This window comes from Cynocephalus volans, chromosome 7 (assembly GCF_027409185.1).
Source record: "Cynocephalus volans isolate mCynVol1 chromosome 7, mCynVol1.pri, whole genome shotgun sequence".
In the NCBI taxonomy this organism is placed as follows: Eukaryota; Metazoa; Chordata; class Mammalia; order Dermoptera; family Cynocephalidae; genus Cynocephalus; species Cynocephalus volans.
In genome coordinates, this window is record NC_084466.1 from 109705558 (window position 1) to 109725364 (window position 19807).

Below are 19807 nucleotides of genomic sequence, written 5' to 3' on the forward strand. Positions count from 1 at the left end.
CGCAGTGTGCCTGGCTATGGGAGGGGGGTCTGGTCCCCTACTCCATGTCCTGGTTCCCAGGGCAGGCCCTGAGGTGCTGGCACAGGGTGCCTGGTTGTGCAAGGCGGGTCCAGTCCCCTTGTACATTCCCTGGGTCCCCAGTTGGGACCCGAGGCCCTGGTGAGGTGTGCCTGGTTGTGGGAGGGGGATCCAATCCCCTTCTCAATGCCTCGGGCCCCAGGACGGGCCCTGATGCACTGTCCTGGCATGCCTCGTTGTGGGAGGCTGGGTCCAGTCCCAACTCCTTATCCTGGGTCCCTGAGCAGGCCCAAGGTGCTGGCATAGTGAGCCTGGTTGTGGGAGGGGGGTCTGGTCCCTTCTCCAAGCCTTGGGTCCCCGGGTGGGCCCCAAGGTGCTGGCATGGTAAGCCTAATTGTGGGAAGGGGTTCCGGTCCCTGGCTGCTAGCCCCGGGTCCCCCCCAGGCATTGGTGGTGTGCCTGTATGTGGGAGTGGGGTCCGGTCCTTGGCTCCAATCCTCAGGTTCCTGGGTGGGGCCTCAAGGTGCTGGTGGTGTGAGTGGTTGTGGGCAGGGGTCCTGCCCCTGGCTCCATACCTCATGTCCCCTGGTGGGCCCCAAGGTATTCGTGGTGTGCCTGGGCCAGAACTAAGGTTTTGTCCTTTGCTTACTGCTAAAACAGGGGAACTACCTGTGGGAACCAGTACTTGAGCTGTGTGGTTGAGCTAAATTGCTGCTTTGCTGCTGTTTCCCTAGGGAAGGCTTTATGTGCAGCTCAGGGTTTAATGGTTGACCTTATAGGTACTTCCGGTTCTCCAGGTACTCAGTGCACCTGGGTTGTGTAGAAACTCTGATTTGGGCCTGAGTTTTTTCATCGAACTGCACCCCATGCAATTCTGCATTCCCGACAAGTCTCCTCTGAGTGGTCCTGCACTGATTGGGGGGCGGATCGGCTGTCCTTGCTGTGTACCAGTGTTCTCCCGGTGGGCCCATCTCTCCCACCGCCGGTGATCCAAACACTTCCCATGGGACAGGCTGTGCGCCAGTCCCTTGTGATGACTCACCGGCCTGAGTGGCTCCCCTTTTTCAACTGTTTTGGCTCCTCGCTCCTGTGTGGGTCCACGGGAACCCTGTTAGTGGTCTTGCTGTCCTGGGGGCCATCAAAGTCCTCTTCTCACCTTCTGCCTCCCAGTAACTCCATCTAAAGGGCACAGCTGCGGCTTCTGCCGGCTCCTGCTCCAGGTGCTTCAGCATTAAAGCGGCTGCAGCCCAAAACACTGAGAGCAGTTTTTTCTTTCTCTCTTCATGGTTTCTCCTGCCTTCATAACACCCATAGGTCTCTCCTCCTCCTCACCTGAGCTCCAGCTGCCCCAGCTTGGCTGATCTTACATTTTTATAGTTGTAAATCCATTGATTTGTGGGAGAGAGTGACACTGGGGACCGTGTCTGCTATCTTGACCGGAAGTCTACCAGCCAGGGTTTAAGTTGGAAATTCAACACCAAGGAGGTGACATCTCTTTCAAAGGAAACTCACATCTTACTACATGTGTTAAAAGCAGCCTGAGGTTAGCTAGAAACAGTACTTACCAATCTTTTCACATCGTGGCACACATTAAAGATGCTAATATTCACAAGGCATACTGAAATAAACAGAAGAGGCTCCCGATGGAGCTCTGGCTCTCCAGACAACAGCCTAGTTACAAAAAGAGCTGAAGGGAATAAATATTTAAGCACACCCATAACTAGAGTGACCATATGTCCCAGGTTGCCTGTTGTCCAGGCAGAATTATTAATAGTTCCCCCTATTATCTTGAAAAACCTTCCAGTTTGGATAATGGATTATGATTGGTCTATACATAACCCGCTGAATACCATAACCGCCTCTACACCAGGCTGGGAAGCTCTGAGTTATACCACTACTCCCACCAAGTGGTTCTCAATCCTGGCTGCACATTATTTAACCTAGAGAATATTTTTAAAAGACCAATGTTCAATTCCACCCTCCAGAGTCTGGCCCAGGCATCTGCATGTTTAAAAGCTCTATGGTCCACTCTGCAGGAGCATATCACTCTACTTTCCTCAGTTTAAACAAAATACTAACTGGAAAGAAACAAGCCAACTTTTTATGTCCATTTGCACATACCTCTCTTGTGTTCCATGCAACCCCCAATTTCTCTCCAACTGCTTTGGGATTAATCTGTTACTAGCCGCCACTGCTCGGAATTAGTGAAAGCTCTGTGTTTCTGCTTCACTCACTTTACGTGGTTTGTTCACGGTGGCACCAATGAGCACCAGTCAATCCCCGCCTACCTCCTATCTTCCAAAAGTACCTAGAAATTGTTACTCTATTGATGGTACTGTTTCTTATTTTCTAGTGCTGCTTTATTTATCTACCTACTTTTCCATTTTAGTCACTTTAATGAAATTTTGGAAGGGAAGAGGGTTCAGTTTCACCACTTTCCAAGCCTTTTTTCACCATTTGGTTTTCATAAAGAGAGCAAGGGCTAGTTCTAATCATTTTGTTCACGGCATTTTCTTGTTCTCAACACTCAGCAACAAATAGAATCAACAATCCATTCCCATTTTCCATGAAAAAGAGGAACATGGTCCTTCTTAATCCAAGATAACACTGTCAATAGTAATACTGATTATAGGTTGTGACCTGTCTCACCATCCTTTCAAATTGTCATTCAGGCTGTTATTATTACAAATGGCAGATAGGATGTCTGCAAAAGTAAAAACTGAGTGTGAAGGGATAGCTTTGGGAAAATATCCCGAATTAGGTCCAAATAATGTTTGATGCAAAGCTTCCATAATTTCAAATGTTATTAATGTCACAATTAAGAGAAAATATTCATACTTTTAAGAATTCTCCATTACTCTCATTTAAATATTGCCTTATAGTGAGGGTATAAATTGAAGCTTGAAAAAACTACTGGTAGTGTAAATATCCACCACTAGTAAAATTCCTATTCTCCTTAGTCACACAACTACTATGACCTGTTCTGACTGTTGACTGGGGAAAGAAAACCCAGAAATGAGAAGGATAGTCATAATACTTCAACAATTTCTCAATGATTAATAAACACATTTGGTTCTCTCTTCTCATCACTTATTCCAATCTTCAATGCACAAAAATTTCCACTAAAAGAAAGCGATTTAAATAGAATCTCAGAAATGGGTATAATCAAATCTGCCATTTTAATAAATGGGAAGGCTGGTAGTTGGCAGCCTATATAATAAAAGGTCACTGTGCCAAAACTATGTGCTCCCTTCCCTATTCTCCCATTTTATACATGATTTGTGGGAGGTGGAGGGGAAAATGAGATAAATTTTAAATTAATATAGGCAAAAAGAACAAATTCAAATATCTTCTTACACATCACATATGCAAATCAGAAACCATTATGTAAAAGAGATTTAAATGATGTTAGGATGATTAAAAATGTTTAGCTTATTTGGGCTGTATGGTTGGCTCAGTTGGTTCTGACAACACCAAGCTCCAGGGTTCAATCCTTGTACCAGCCAGCAGCCAAAAAACAAACAGAAAAAAATGTTTAGCTGATTTAAAATTTTTAAATTCTTGTTTAGGGTCAATTTTAATTATTTAGCTTCTTAGCCAGTATAACATTTTGAAATGTACTAGAGAATGGTTTTATGTTATGTATTTTACATGAAATATAACCAATGATTTAATCAATTAACAAAAGTACTTTATTTGTGAACAATGTAACAGACTGATGATACCAGCTTTGTATAGTTTTACTTTCTGTTTGGAAAGTTTTACAAACTTAAAGTACTAAATTTATTCATTTCCTTATTGTTTCCAGAAGTTCAATTTAAAAAAGAACACTACTGCTTTAAAATTTCAAAACATACAACATATAAAAATAGGAACCAAAAAAAACCCCACACAATAGTCTGTGCTCGTAACATTTTCAAATTTGTAATAGCTTGCTGCTTTGAAAAGGAGGGAGAGTGGCTGTGAGGGGAGAAAAGAAAAAGAATATTCTTGTCGTGAAAATTGGTAAAATTAAGAGAATTAATGGATACCATCATTTAATTATATAAAAACTTCCTGTTTTAGCACAACTTGGTGGCAATGTTATATGTATAGTGAAGGTCAGAAAAAAAATCAGTGAAATTTCCTAGTTACCTTAAATCCATTTATAGTTCAGTAACATTAATTTTTAAATTCAGAAATCTAAACATACACATTCAGAGTAACTAGAAAAAAACATATGCCTTGTGCTATAGATTAGATGACCCTCCAATCCTCATTGAGGCTCAATCCCCACTGTAACTACTGAGGATAGGAAATCCTATTATCATAATTGAAAAGTGGGGCCTTGAGGAGGTGGTTAGATTCTCTTAGAACCATGCCGTAGTGAATGGATTAATAGTGGTGGTCAGAAGCATGATTCTGAGGGCTTTAAAAGAAGAGCACATAAGAAGTTTGCCTCTCTCTGCTCTGCAATTTTCTGCCATGAGAGACGCCCGGGTCACTGTCACCCCCACCAAGAGCCTCACCAGAGGTGTTCCCTGGACTTTGGACTTTCCAGCCTCCCAAACTGTAAGACCTTGTAAAAAAAGAAAATGGCATTTCCAAAAAAGGAGTTAGCCAAAAGCAGTAGCAAATTTACGATAGTAGGTTGAATTTGTATACAGTATCCTTTAGGTAAACATCAGAAAGTTAAACACAGAACCCTCTCTCCTCTCAACAAATTATTTCAGAAACCTAATATTGGTACTGCAATGAACAAAAGTATAAAAATCTCTTTGACTTTTCATAATAGTGTAAACCCTGCTTTATTTCATTTCTTCAGTCTCTTTCCCTCTAATATTCATCTTTAGCTCCTACAGCAACTACTTTGTTGGGTCAAACTAAGAAAAGTCTAAAAAAATAAGTCAGTGGCCACTGGTTATTGATGTTGAGTTCTTATTTTTTATAACAGAAAATGTGTATACTGTTACAATTGGATGGCATTTGATATATGACATTGCAATCTTCTACATATACTGAAGTTTATTAAGAAAGGTTTGGAAATCAGGTTATCCTTAATTTAAAGTACTCACAATGACATTTTAGAAACAAAGAAAACCAAATAAAATTTGATGTTATCATAAAATGGTTTTGCTCTCCTCTTTTCACTGTTTAACACATTTTTAAGTTGTCTTTTGAGAACCTACTCAACACTGAACTTCCCAAAATATTTGGAAAGGTATGACTTAAAAGTAAGTATAAAATAGCACAGGTAGTTAAATGCTAAAAGACCTCAGAAGAAATTTCCCTGTAGGGTAACTAAAAAGATGATTTTTATGTTACATTTGTCCTGTAGATGTTTACATAACTCATATCTCTCTTACTCATTCCATAATATTCATTACAGACACTGACTCTTACATGCTCCCTGAGTTCATCTGAAGCAGAGCCAATGATTTAACTTAAAATTTTCTCCATTCTCCTAAGAATGGTACATAATGAGTACCATTCTAGATGCCATGGGGGATTAGGGCTTAATTCTCTCCTGGAAACTTGATTGAGAAAGACTGTGATGGACCCTAATACCCCTCCCTCCTCTTTCCCTCTGCTCCCAAACTACTCTGGCCTCAAACCTATAGTATCTATTTTACTAATGGCAAACTCTGTCCCGTATTCATACCCACAGGGGAAAGTTGTTTGAAAATACCCACCTTTACATATTTAAACCTTACGTTTCCTCTTAAGCTATGTATTTCTCTTCATTTCCTACCTTTGTCAAGTTCAGTATATAACAAGTCACCTTTTTGTGACATTTTACTTATTTTCTATCCACAAACAAGAAAAATCTTCAAAGTCTTTCTGGAGATCTAGGATCTACAATTTCTAAATAATTTGCATAACATATAAAGTGAATATAAATTCTAAGTTATCCTGTATCTTTGAACTGATGATGAAAGATTAATTATTCTGCTCAAACAAGTGGTGTAAATTTGGACTTTTTTGACTTTGCTGACTCTACTAAGAGGATAAATAAATGCTAAAGAAAAATAGCTCCCAACTACTGTGAAGTTTTTATGGTATGTGCTAGCTGAAAAACTCTCAAGGTACATTTTATTGAGCCACATCAAATTATTTAAAAGAATCCCATTCCAGACCATATGGATCTTTTTCATTATACTACAACATAATTTGAGACTAAGGATTATTTTTGTTGCTAACACTGAGGGAGCGAGTTTGTTTAGCTTATGTAAGGATGACCTTTTTTCTCTTAAGACAAGGGTGACAATGATTCTAAAACAAAAACATTTGAAACAGTTAAAAAAAAAACCGATCTCAACCATTAGTACATTGGAACAGTCGTCACACTACACTACATTGTAGACCACGGGTTGGCAGACTTTTTCTGTAAAGGTCCAGACAGTAAATATTTTAGGCTTTGCAGGCTACAGTCTCTGTGGCAGCTACTCAATTGTCATAACACAAAATTTGCAGCCACAGACGATAAGTAAAAAAATAGCATGGTTGTATTCCAATAAACCTTTATCTATGGACATTAAGTTTCATATTAATTTTCACAGAAAAATTTCTTTTTTAAAAGTTATTTAACAACAACAAAAAGACTGGCCGGTTAGCTCAGTTCGTTAGTGTGTAACACACCAAGGTCACAGATTCAGATCCCCACACTGGCCAACTGCCAAAAAAATAAAAATTAATAAACAAAATAAAAACCAATTAAAATTATAAATACAATTCTTAGATCACAGGCCATAAAAAGCAAGCAGCAGGCTGGATTTGGCCCATAGGCCATAGTTGGCTATCCCTTATATACACCTTTACATATTATGCAAAATGTTTCAAATTGCAGAGACTTTGGAAATTTTTCTTTTTTAGATTTCTTTCTTTCTTTCTTTATTTTGGGCAGCTGGCCAGTACAAGAATCAAACCCTGGACCTTGGTGTTATCAGCACCATTCTCTAACCAACTGAATAAACAACCAGCCCGTTTTTTTTAGATTTCTCATTTTTAAATTTATACCACACAAATTTTCTTTCTGGATAAATACACTCTTATGAGAGAGAGAGAGAGAGATGATAATTTGGAAAAAAATATATAATTCCCTACTTAAAAATGAAAAACAAACAAAACAAAACAAAAAAACCCAAAAAAACCCCATAAAAACAACACTCCACAAACTAATACAAATGTTTCACCTTAAAACATATAATTTGGAAACATGTAAAATTAAAGATTAAAATTTTTATTCTATTGCAATAGAAAACAATATGCAGATTTTGTACATAATTTCTTAGCTTTTACTTTAGAGAAAAAAAAGACAATGAGAAAAAGGTTTATAAATCTCTCAGTCCCTTCATAAAAAGTTGCAACTGAAAACAGAAATCATTTGCATGTATGACCACCAACCCTAAATATAGTATGAATTATACCTAGGAAGGGGAATTTACCTAGTGAGTTCTGGCTGCTTTTTAAAAAATGCACATATCATAGAGCACTGTGGCTTCTACAATTTTTGACAATTTTAAAAAGGTAACTCCTACCTCCATAATATAAGGAAACAAGAATACTCTCTTCCATAGTTATCATCCAGTATAAAAAAAACTTCACAGTCTGATTTACCTTTATCAAAGGTAAAATGTTTCACTGTTCATTTGCATGGATTATTTTGATCCTCAGTAGCTCCTAAACACAAAATAAATTTCATGTGAACTTTTTTATCTGTTTAGTATCCAAAGCAAGATACTAATACAAAATGTATTGAACTGGCAGAAGTCCATGGGCTAAAGAAAAAAGGAATTGAATATAAAACGTTTACCAACTTTATCCTTTCTAATTTTACAATAACTTCAGGTATTGAGACCTAATTGGTTTCTTGTGCCTCTCCATCGTAAACAGAACTCAATCTTCTATTTTAACACTTCTCAGTGCATTTTTCTGTCTGTTGCTTTGTTTTGCGACGTAGAAGATCACTTCGTCCAACTTCGACCATTTGTTCTTCCCAAGATTTTATTTCATTATCATAACGAATTTTATCATCTTTAGCAAGCTGAAAATATACCTGAGAAAAAGTATAATTTTTAAAATGATTTATTTAGAAAAAGCAACTAATTTCTGGAAAGCCTCCATATATACTTTAGAAATAACATTACTATTCTACACTTATAAAGGGGAATTTCAGAAGGGATGTTTTTGTGAGAAAAATTAGATAAGAAAAGGTTAAGAGATAAAGCTTTGTTATCTCTTCTAATGAAGGTGTTACAATTTCAGGGCTCAGGGTATGGGAAGAAGGCAGAAACAGGGTAGTACCACCACTTGATACACAGTAGATGCTCTAAGCTTATGAGTGATGTTGCTTTAAATACTAATTTTATTTGCAGTCAAAAACCACCAAGAGAGAAAAGTCACACTGGTTCTAAAAATATGAAAATAATTTTAAATTACTTTAACTGTGTTATTACTAAAATAAGGTTGCTTTCTGCTTTCACATAAATCAAACCTTGCCCTAATATATTCTCTTACAGATATTCTAACTAAGGTGCTGGCCTTCTTAGCTCAGACGGTTAGAATATGATGCTGATAACGCCAAGGTCCAGGGTTCGATCCCCGTACTGGCAAGCCACCAAAAAAAAAAAAAAAAAAAAAGATGCTCTAACTAGACACTTGAGACTAAAAACTGTAATACTTACTTGCTTTTGAGAACTAGACAGATTTTTCCAGTTTTCATTTACAGTCTTCAGCTTTGCCTGTAAAACAATATATGTTTAAGTAGCATATATGGGAACTTCAATAATTAAGGAACGATCTTTTTTCATTACTTGTTCCAATAACAAATACTCGAATATCAAGAATTACAGGCAAAGACTCATCAGTTCTTAACACCTTTTCTTTCTAAACTAAAACTATTAAACTGTTAAAATTAACAAAAATAAATTGCTAATTCCTTAGTTGGCAGTGAGGAAAATCTAAAAGCAACTTGATTTATAGTGCAGAATTTCCAAACAGCACAGGAATTGGTAGCACCAAACAGGTGTAAAACAGAGGAGAAGGTAATGCTAAACACAGGAGGACTGAGTGAAAGATTATTTTACAAGAGATGAAAGAAAGAAAGGAAGGAAGGAAGGATCAATCACAATAATACAGTGAACTTTTTAAAAAAAGAGAACAGAACTGTGGTTATTAGAGGTGGGAGGTGGGAAAGGGGAAAGTGAAAAGGGGAGGTGGGTTAATGAGAAATCAGTTAAGGGTCAAAAAGATTGTTTTGTAAACAGGAGTATACTAATTATCCTGATGTGATCACATTTTGTACACATGTATTGATAAACCCATCTGTACCCTACAAATACATGTAACCAATTATCTTCCAATCAAAAAAAAAAGAGGTTAAGGGCTGGCCAGTTAGCCTGCTTGGTTAGAGTGTGGTACTTGGTAACAGCAAGGTGAAGGGTTAGGATCCCCTTACCAGCCAGCCACCAAAAAATAAATAAATCAATAAGAGGTTAAATACCAACCATGGCAGATTCTAGGACATATATCCTCTCAAGGGAGTAAAATAGTCACTGTGTAAGCAGGTACAATTGAGTGCAATGCCACCATGCTACAAACAGAGACATTAAGTGAAAATGTATACAGTATCTCAGAAAAAATACAAAGAATGCTAATGGAAAACAGTACAGAAAAGATAAGAAAACTGGAGGACCAGTTTAGAGGATCCATATACAAATAAAAGGAGTTCTAAAGAATCAAACAAACAAACAAAAAAACAAGAGAGGAAGCAGGAGAAAAAAGAAGCCAGATCAAAGGACCAATAATCAAAATGGTCTTATATTTCTCAAAAGCAATACAATAAGCTATAGGAGAAAGGAGCAACACTTTTTAAAATTTTGAAGGAATATGATTTCCAACCTAGAATTCTGTAACTAGTCTAACAAACAAATATGAGGATAAAGACATCTTCAGACAAGCAAAACAAAAAATCAATTTCCCATACACCGTTCTTAGGGAAGATGCTATACCAGAATCAGAGTAAACCAAGAAAGACAACAGAAGCAAAAGCACCATGAGGATGATCATGAAGAAAGATTCCAGGATGTTAGCAGTATACCAGGCATAAGAAGGTAATGGTCAAACTGGAACAAATCAGAGACTTTAGACTGAAACTGAAAAAATATCTAATACATCTAAATGTACTGAAAGCTGGTGAATATTGGAGTTTGGGGTTGAATTACTGATAAATACAAAAACAAAACAAAAAATAATAAGACAACTTCAAGGAAAATAAGTTTTGTAAGACAAGAAAAGCCATCATAGCATATGGCACAGCTCAGCTGTGAATAGAGCTTACAAAATTATAATAATATACTCAATGCTGATATAACTAAAATTATACCTATATTGGAAGGTACAGGATGGAAATCTGTGAGCAATGGGATGAGAGTTAAAATGTCCACAGTGGGAGTAATGCTTAAATACAGGATGGACGATGGCTAAAATTGAAAAAACTTCAGAAGCAACATTATAAGGATGTTATTTAAAAATGTAGAGGTAGATATCACAAGAATCAGCAGAAACAGTGAGTGGGATGTGTTTCTGGAGTAAGGAATATAACAGGGCAGTGAAAACTATCTTTCATACCTTACATGGTTATTTTGATTCTTTAAACTACAAGGATGGATAACCAATATTTTTTAAATGAATAAAAATGATATAGTCAAGTTATATTTCAATTTCCAGGGTTAGGGCCCAGACATTAAGCTTCCTAGGTAATTCTGAGGTATAGTCAGAGCTGGGAAGAACTGATTTAGAAGGATTCTCTAGCATATAACTTTTCTCCTGTACTGGTAAGAAAACTAAATCCCAGGTAAGTTAGTGACTAAGCAAATACTAACTAAAACAAAAAAAAAGAAAGGCTTACATTTCAGTAATGGAGAGCCATAGAAATTGAATTTGAGATCCCAAGGAGAGAGCTAGATGGTTAGGTCAGTTGGTTAGAGCACAGTATCATAACACCAAGGTCAAGAGTTTGATCCTAATACTGGCCAGTCGCAAAAAACCTCCCACAAAAAATACAAAAAACCCCCACAAAATCCCAAGGGGAGTAACGTATATGTCACACACATACATTATTTAATCATATATTAAACAGGATTTGTGAAATGAACTACAGATCCAAATAATCCCAAAGAAGCAGAGTGCCAAAAACTTCATCTCAGATTAACAAGGCTTAGGCATCTGAATATCCATCTCCTTATTTTAACATGTGATATTGTACAAGGAAAACAATTACCCATTTGGAGCTTCTAAGAAGGAAAAAAGGAAAGACTAAGCCACAACAGTGATTGATAAGATTTTTTTTTTTCGTAGACACATTTATATGATGACATTCACATGTATAACACATTCCCACTGGCATAATCAAAACTTCATTAAAGGACATTACATGAAGCAATAGGTTATACTTAATTTCCAGTACAGTACAAAATATGGTAGTTACACTCCATTTTTTCAAGTGACTGTAAAATGCTTAAGAACTGCTAGAGTAGAAAAGTCTCCAGAAGAACTTTAACATACCTTTAAATCTGAAATTTTTATGTTTTTTAAATGAAAACAAGTTGGCAATGTATGCATGTATTGACAACTACATACTCAAATTAATTGTATGTGGTAAGAAAAAGGATTTTTTGATACAGTAAAGAGGTCCTCATCAAAAAAGTTAATTTCTGTAATTCACTACACTTTTCTTCACCATCTGACATATGGCATCCCTAATTTCCTGTCTAAATATTTTAAAATTAAAATACACAAAAATCTAATAAACAAATGCAGTTCTGTTTTACCTGTGATGAACCATCCTTAGCTTCTTGAAAGCTTTCAGATACAAAAATATTATAAGCTGAGCGAGGTCTTTTTGGTTTTCCAAGCATTGTTAACTCCTGAATAACAAAAATAGAAGGGTCAAATGTAGTTTTAACCTCTGTGAGACTTAATTTTACCTATGGAAACTTCATTCACTACTATGCATTACAGAATGTGCCTTAAAGTGAAAGCTGCGATTCTTATATAAAGTACGTGATCATAATATCCTGAGGTCCAAATTTTTTTATTGCACAAAGTTTTAAAAATTATAATAGATTTCATGAGTTATTTTCCACACTAAACATTTCCTTTACATATTATTTTCATGGTCTCCATGAACTACACAACTGTACAAAACCTTTTTAAAAGATAAAACAATTCTAGTTCCATCGTTGCAGGTCACTACTATCCCCTTGGCCAAATCAATACACGCCTCCACCATAACTCATGAACACTGAACTATCTGTTTAATAATCTCTCATCTCATTCCCTTTCCTGAATTTAAATTTAAAGGTCTTTCAACCTTTAAAGCTTAAGAGATGTATTAAATTCAATTCTTTTTAGGTTCCTGCTATAGCTTGAATGTCCCTGCAAAACTCAAATTGAAGCTTGATCCCCATTGTAACAGTATGAAGAGGGTGGGAAATCTGACTACGGTATCTGAAAGGTGGGACCTTTGGGAGGGGACTCGATCATGAGGGTTCTGGCCTCATGAACGGATTAACCCATTCATGAATTAGTGAATTAATGGATACATGGGTTATTGCAGGAGTGGCACTAGTGGCTTTATAAGGAAAGCAAGTGAGCACCTTAACATGATCAGCCCCTCTCGCCATGTGATGCCCTGCAAAGTTCCCACCAAGAAGGCAGCCCTCACCAGATGCGCCTCCTTGACCTTGGATTTTCCAGCCTCTAAAACTAAGAAATAAATTACTTTTCTTTATAAATTACCCTGTTTCTGGTATTCTGTTATAAGCAACAAAAAACAGAATAACACAGTACCAAAAGGAGAGAAGAAACTATGGAAAAGAGTAAGTATCCTTTGCAATCTAAATAGGTTCAGCTCCTGAGTTTGAAGGACAAGGGATTCTGCATTACCCTACTTAGTTTCTGAACTTGTATAGTAAGTAATACTTGTAATTTATCAAATTCTGTGGCTCTTAATGGCAATTTGATTATAACCAATAACAAATCCAAATTTTATTCATAAATAAAAGCAGGGCTCCTCTGATATATCTCTAGAGATCACTTTCTTTTTCCTGAATTTCTCTGTCACTTAGTATTGAAACTACTGTAGACTCCAGGCACTTTACAACTTAACTATTTCTCCCTTTGTTTCTAGAGTTACTGCTAAGGATTTCTCTCCTAAGAGCTTCGCTAGCAACTTCCTGGTCCCCACACTTCTCATTAGATCTCTGAATCAGCTGGCACTGGGAGTCTTTAACAGGAAGGACAACTCCAAAAGGGACTGAGAAAAAAAAGAAAAAAACCCTCATATCTGCCGAATCCTCATTTCTAGTCCTCTCCACTCTTAGTACAGGCTGGTTGCATTAAGAAGAAAGGGAGAGTGAGAGAGAATAAACTGGAGTTATCACCTTTCCAAATACCACCCCTACACAGGTACTCTATTTCTCACTCTTAGTATCTCTTTTGTCTCCCTTTTACTAATTGGATCATTTGAAAGTAGCAACAAGGATTTCCAAGACAGACTCAATGGCAAGTGGTCCTAGTACCAGAAGAGAACTATCCCATTTTTCCCTTACTGGAGTCCGACTGATGACATTCCACCATATCATATCTACACATTATCACCAAAATAAGGGAAAACTACCAATATTCAGTTATATAAATTTCAATTGTTTACCACAGGAAAAAGGTATTTCAATAGTACTCACTCTCTTTTTTATTAATGATTTCTTTTTTAAACGTTTTTGCATGATTTCTTTTTCCAAAGATATGATCTGACTTGGAGTTAGCTGTTCCTGAATTCTGTTTATCTCTTCTTTGTATGCCTGCCAGTCAGCCTTGTAAGCATCTTCATATATCTATAAATAAAAAACCCAAATAAAAAGTCAATAAACTGTTGCTGGCAAATTCAACATAGCACATTGGTTAGGAAAAGACAACTGCATGACTTCAGATTAAGACAGATTGAATAATCACGTGAAAAATGTGCTCTGGGATGAGATAAATATGGATTAAAAACATACATTTTTCATACACATGCTAACCAAGGTGAGAGTGCAGCAATTAGTCTCCATTTTCAAGTTGCTGCCAACCTTTCACTTCTGTCTCCATACATCCACATTCTCATCATTTACGTGGATTAGAAGGTTTAAAGTGCCTTTATAGATAATGGCTATTAAAAAAAAAGTCCGGGCCATCTGGTCCTTTAAAAAACATGACAACTGTTCCTAACTGCAGAAAAACTGGCCAGTAGGAAACTGGCCAGTTAGCTCAGCCAGTTAGAGTGTGGCTTTGTAACACCAAGGTCAAGGGTTTGAATCCCTGCACCTGCCAGCAGCCAAATTTAAAAAAAAAAAAAGAAAGAAAAAAAGAAAAACTGAATAACTGACCAGCAATGTTGAAAACTTATACACTTACCTTTTTCTCTGCATCAGGAAGTTCCCTCCATAGCTCGGCGATTTTTCTAATTAGTTCTGTATTTTTCACATCTACGGATTAGAATAAAATGAAAAAAGATTTCACAACTTATGTCTCAGAATTAATATCTAAAGACTTCTAGGAAACAGGGCTGGCTGGTTAGCTCAGTTGGTTAGAGCACAGCCTTGTAACCCCAAGGTCAAGGTTTCAGATCCCCATACCAGACAGTTGCCACCCCCCCCCCGCCTCAAAAAAAAACAACCAAAAACCAAAAGACTTCCAAGAGAGCACAATCCATTAGCTCTAAAAGCAAGTTATATTACAGACATCTCCACATCACACATAATACAATGATTTAACTTTTCTTTATCCAACTAATTTAAATAATTTAAAGCTTTATCCAACAATGTTAAAAGTCCATTATTTAATAACTTAGGAATATATCACTTATCACCAAAAACCGTCCTCAAAAATTGATTACTAGTTTAAGCAGCTGGATAATCAATTGCTTCAAGTTTTTTACTTCCATATTTCAATCAAAACATTAAAAAGAAAACAAACATTTTTTTCAAGTCTTTCAGGAATTATTAAGTTCGTAAAACATAATTAAACAACAAAATACAGTCTTGATTCGTAATACCCACTTTGTATTTCAATTACAGAAAAACCTTTTGGAAATAAACTATTCTAAAATCTATCCATTATTCTCCATTTCCTTCCTCATCTTGACTGTCATGATGGGGTGCAACTGATTTAACAAACCACCTGTTAGTCCCAACACACATTTAAAAAGATGTGGGTACTTACGCATATTTCCTTTGAGCATTTTTATTATAGCTCATTTGATTTTCACAAGTGCCCTGTGATGTACTTCATGTAAAAGGACTTTAGAATTCACAAGCAAAGATTAGCTATCATTAATTTAGCTATTACCTTTATACTACAACCCAAAATGAAGGCCCTACAGGCCTTTCTAGGTAGTCAACAAACATCCTACCTGGAAATCTTTTTTGGGGAAATCTAGACAAGGAACCATTTTCAGTGAAAAAGCTCTTGAAACTAGCAGTAATTTGCCTAGAACTGTACAGTTTACAGAACACTTCCACATAAGTTATTTCATTACAACTTTATTAACAATTCCCTGAGGCAGAACAAGATAAGCAAGAGATAAAATGATTCATTAGTGGTTCTCTAGACCAAAGGCAACTAGGCCCCAAATTCAGCTTTTTCATCCTCTTCCCAGGGTGCTTTCCACACTACGTGCTATTTAAAAATATCTTTCATTAGCTCTCATTTATATTAAAGCATTTTTATTTAGCATAAAATGTTATACTTCCTATTTTACAGACCATCAAACGAAATGATTGTTCCTGTAGTCACTGGATGCTTTGGTAGTGCGTTATCATGTTTGCAGTTTTACTCCTTAGTGGGCTTTCTATTACATTAGAGAAGAGGACAAGCCCCAAGACTCCTTACCTGGGTTATGAGCTTTAAATATAGGTAGCTGTTCTTGAGAAAATCGAAGGTATGAAGTCAAGGGTTTCTTTGGATAACTAGCCAGGGTGGACGAAAACCATTTCGGTATATACACAAAACTACATATAAACAAAAAGAAAATAACCAATGTCAGGTATTTAATTGCCAATAGTCATACGCATATGAACACAGATCCTAAATAAGGTATCATCAAGATGCTATACATATATGACACCTTCAACAAGAATGCTAATGACTTATTTAAAACCTTTTCCTAACCAGAGGGAAGAGCCTGCAGGGCTGAAGTCTCAAAGCCCTTACCTCCCGAGAAGGGCTGGGGGTGAAGGAAAGCGTCCGTACTCCAGTTCCTGGGCCCCGCCTCCTCAATGCCTAGAGACTCTTGGCGGGCCCTCGAAAAGGACGCCGAACGGGTGCTGGACAGTGGGAAGGGGAGGAAGAGGTAGAGGGTAGCAGGAAGCAAGGTACGGGGTACGAACGGAGTAAGGCCTGGTCTCAAAGCCACCCGTCCCCCTGGCAAGGTCGAGGTCTGAATCAAAGGGCCACGGTGGCTCGACCTCCTAGGAGGGACAGACCGTCTACACCGCAGCCCCGCAAGTCCTGGCCCCACCGCCTCTAGAGGCGCAGGTGAGCGGTCCTACCTGAAGGGCAGGCGCAGTCGACTTCCACAGCCGGCACACAGCTCCGCTCCGGACTTTCCCAGGGAACTCAGCACGCGCCACACGCCCCGAAAAAGCGCCATAGCACCAGCGGACAAGACAGTGACCTGGCCCCAATCTCGTAGAGCCTCCGGGCACAAAACAACAACCCCCAACAAAGACCACTCGAACACGCGTGCAAACCCCCCGACTTGGCTATCATGCCCGCCACTCGAGAGGCACTATGGGAAGTCGGCTAACATCCGGTCGGCAGGCAAGGGGCGGGACAAGGCAGAATGGGCGCAGGCGCAGTAGCGAGTCCCCGGTGGGCGGGACTGCGAGAAAGGAGGAGAAGCGCTGGGGCGGTGGAAGGAAACAGTAGGGGCATCCTCGCCTGCGGAGGGCCCTGGCCTCGAGGGGGCGCTGCTGAGTCGCCTCTGCCCCCGGGCGTCCCCCGCAGTCTGTACCTCAGCGGGGTCAAGAGGCTGATGGAGCGTCGGTGGAGGCCTCACGCCTGCCGGGCACTGGCCGGCGTCCGCCTGTGACGGCCAGAAGGGCTGTACGTAACAGAGAGTCTTACGACGAGGACACAGGACTGCTGTCAGCCCGCGCTGCTCCGGGGCCAAATTGGCGGGTGCTGCGCGTCCTGCGGAGCCCCTCAGCTCAAGCCAGGGCTGGAGCTCGGAGTTCAGAAAGAGACCCGAGAGCGCAGGGGATTCGCGGGCCGAAAAATGCAGGCTGTCGGCCCTCACAGCGGAGCCTAATTCAGTATGTCTCTGTGGCCCTTGAATCTGCGTCTTAAACAAATCCGCCGGTCTAACAAGTTTGTTTGTTTTTTAATACCTACAATTTTTCAAAGTTTAATAAGTTCTCATGCCAGTGGTGTTGGGACCACTTTTAAAACAATATGGATTTAGGCTGTCCTCCCACCTACTGCGTACTCTTCAAGTTTGACCCCCAGACCAATTTGAGTGGAGGACACTTTGGCTAGTTGGTTATCCACAGACTCTAGTGTAGTTCTAGTCCCAGTTCTAGACCCAGCCTTAATATTAACGTCTCGACGGAGTAATGTCGCATCCCCTCACTGAGATTCAGTTTCCCCCTCTGCAAAGGAGGAGGTTATACTAGATCAGAGTTTTCCCAGCCAAAGCCCTGAGAATGTATAAATGCGCCTTGAGATACTGACTGATGTGCTGTGCAATTTTTGATTTGTACGAATACCATTTTCTGCATAGGCATTGGCATAAAGAAAATTGGCAAGACGTAGATATCTAACAGCCCTTCAGCTCTTAAATATCAGTTATTTCAAAGACCGATCTGAGACAGCTTTTCTTCTGTTGGACCAGTAATTGTTAGAAAATTCTTACAAGAGTAATACTGAGCTGAGTGAGAGTCTCCTGCCTTTTAGTAGCTTCAAAACATTGGGTCTTTGGAGCTACAAAGGACTAAGCCTACTTCTTTTAAGCGGCGAGCAATTATTACCAGTTCCCTTTCCATAGACTCTCAGGGTTAAAAGAAAGCTTCCAGGTCATCTGTTCAAACCTCCCATTCTGTCCTGGAAGAAACAGATTTTTTTTTCTTCTGAGTTTATACTATGTACAAGGCCCCAAACATACATACTACTCCCCTAAAGTCTAGTAGCAGAGGCAAAGAAGTAAACAATTACAACACAGTGCTAATGTAGAGATAAGTATGGGATAGAATTCCTTATAATTATATTTAAACTGATTCCTAAAGTAATTTGGTTCCCCTCTATTTTTCTAGAATGTTTTTGTTCTTTCTGATGTTTGAATAAACTTCTTTTAGATATTTTAAAAATCTCTTTGTTTTCAAGTATCATTTTGATAAATCTTGCTGTAAAGTTCTTATAATTCAAATCTATAATATTTCTGTTTTCATCAGATACTGATCTTCCTTAAAACTCATTTACATTGAACTGATAATTTTATTCTAAAAGCAGTATTTACAAATAAAACATTACCTAGTTACTCAAACTGTCTTTGAACAAAAAGACATAGGGTTTCATTTATATTTACTTGGAGACTTACTACAACCTTTCTCAGGGTTCTGTTTCTTTATTTTGTTTTAAAAGTTCATCTACTCCCATGACCAACTTTCAGTTGTTTTCTCATGATTCCTATATTTTATATCGAATCCAGACCTCTTCTTTTAGTTCCATATCCATATAAACACAGTCTTTTGGACATCTTCACCATCTTATCCCATAGATACTTCAATTTCAACATTCCCTGAGCAAAATTCACTATCTTTCCCCTATCTTCAACTCCTCTTGGTGAGAGGTACCAATTTCCCACTTCAATCAACCAAGCCAATAACTTGATAAATCATTTTGGAATCTCCATTTGGCACTCTACCCTCATCAAATGATGATGAGTATTGCTGGTTCTACCCCATTAATCCCTCTCTAGTATGTATTCCCTCCTCTCCACTCCATTGCTGTGGTTTTTATTCAGGCCAGCAATATGCTGGTAAATCAGCTCTTTGAAAAAGAAAGCCCTAGGGCTGGCTGGTTAGCTCAATTGGTTAGAATGTGTCCTTGTAATACCAAGGTCAAGGGTTTAGTCTTACCCCCAGCCACTGAAAAACGACAAAAAAGAAAACCCTAATTTGTAGTGTTTACCAAGTTCTGTGGTGTCAGTTCCACCACCATGGCTAATTTCAAGCTACCAACTTTAGGTCACTGAACCTAAAGTTGTCAGGGGTTAGCACAATTGGCTCTCCAAGCCAGTAGCCCCTGGCTCCCAGGTGCCACTGTTTAGGCTCTGCCATCTTTGCCCAAGCTCTTAAAGTAATCTTACTTTCCTCCAAACTGTATTCCACGGTCATCAGGTTGATCTTCCTAAAAGGCAAATCTCATTAATTCATTCATTCATTGTATGTATTGAGCACCAACCCCATGCCATGCAGGCAGTGATATTTCTGTACTTGAAATCTTCAATGGCTCCCGATTACCTGCAGAATTAAGTTCATATTCTCATACATGGGATACAATTCCTCCATGAACTGGCCTTTTTGTTTCCTCTATAACTTCATCCCTCACTTCACCCTTTCCTGAAATAAGTTATGGTTAAAATAGCCATTTCTTCATCTGATATAATAAATACATCAAACCACTTCATTTGGCTCTGAGTTTACCATTGCTTTCTGTGCGATATGCCAAAGTAATGGAAATTACTGGGTAAGAATACAGGTTTAGAATTGAT

The 19807-nt window shown here is 38.4% G+C and overlaps 1 protein-coding gene across 1 annotated transcript; it reads right to left on the reverse strand.

Moving 5' to 3' along the window:
* Nucleotides 1-7283: 7283 nt before the first annotated feature.
* TFAM (transcription factor A, mitochondrial) lies at nucleotides 7284-16843 on the reverse strand. Its single transcript, XM_063103215.1, has 7 exons — nucleotides 16587-16843; nucleotides 15928-16046; nucleotides 14452-14522; nucleotides 13743-13892; nucleotides 11829-11924; nucleotides 8682-8738; nucleotides 7284-8053 (listed from the first exon to the last, which is right to left on the reverse strand). Exons 1-7 carry the CDS (start codon nucleotides 16685-16687, stop codon nucleotides 7907-7909), a joined length of 741 nt encoding a protein of 246 aa, XP_062959285.1. The 5' UTR covers nucleotides 16688-16843; the 3' UTR covers nucleotides 7284-7906.
* Between the last annotated feature and the right edge of the window lie 2964 nt (nucleotides 16844-19807).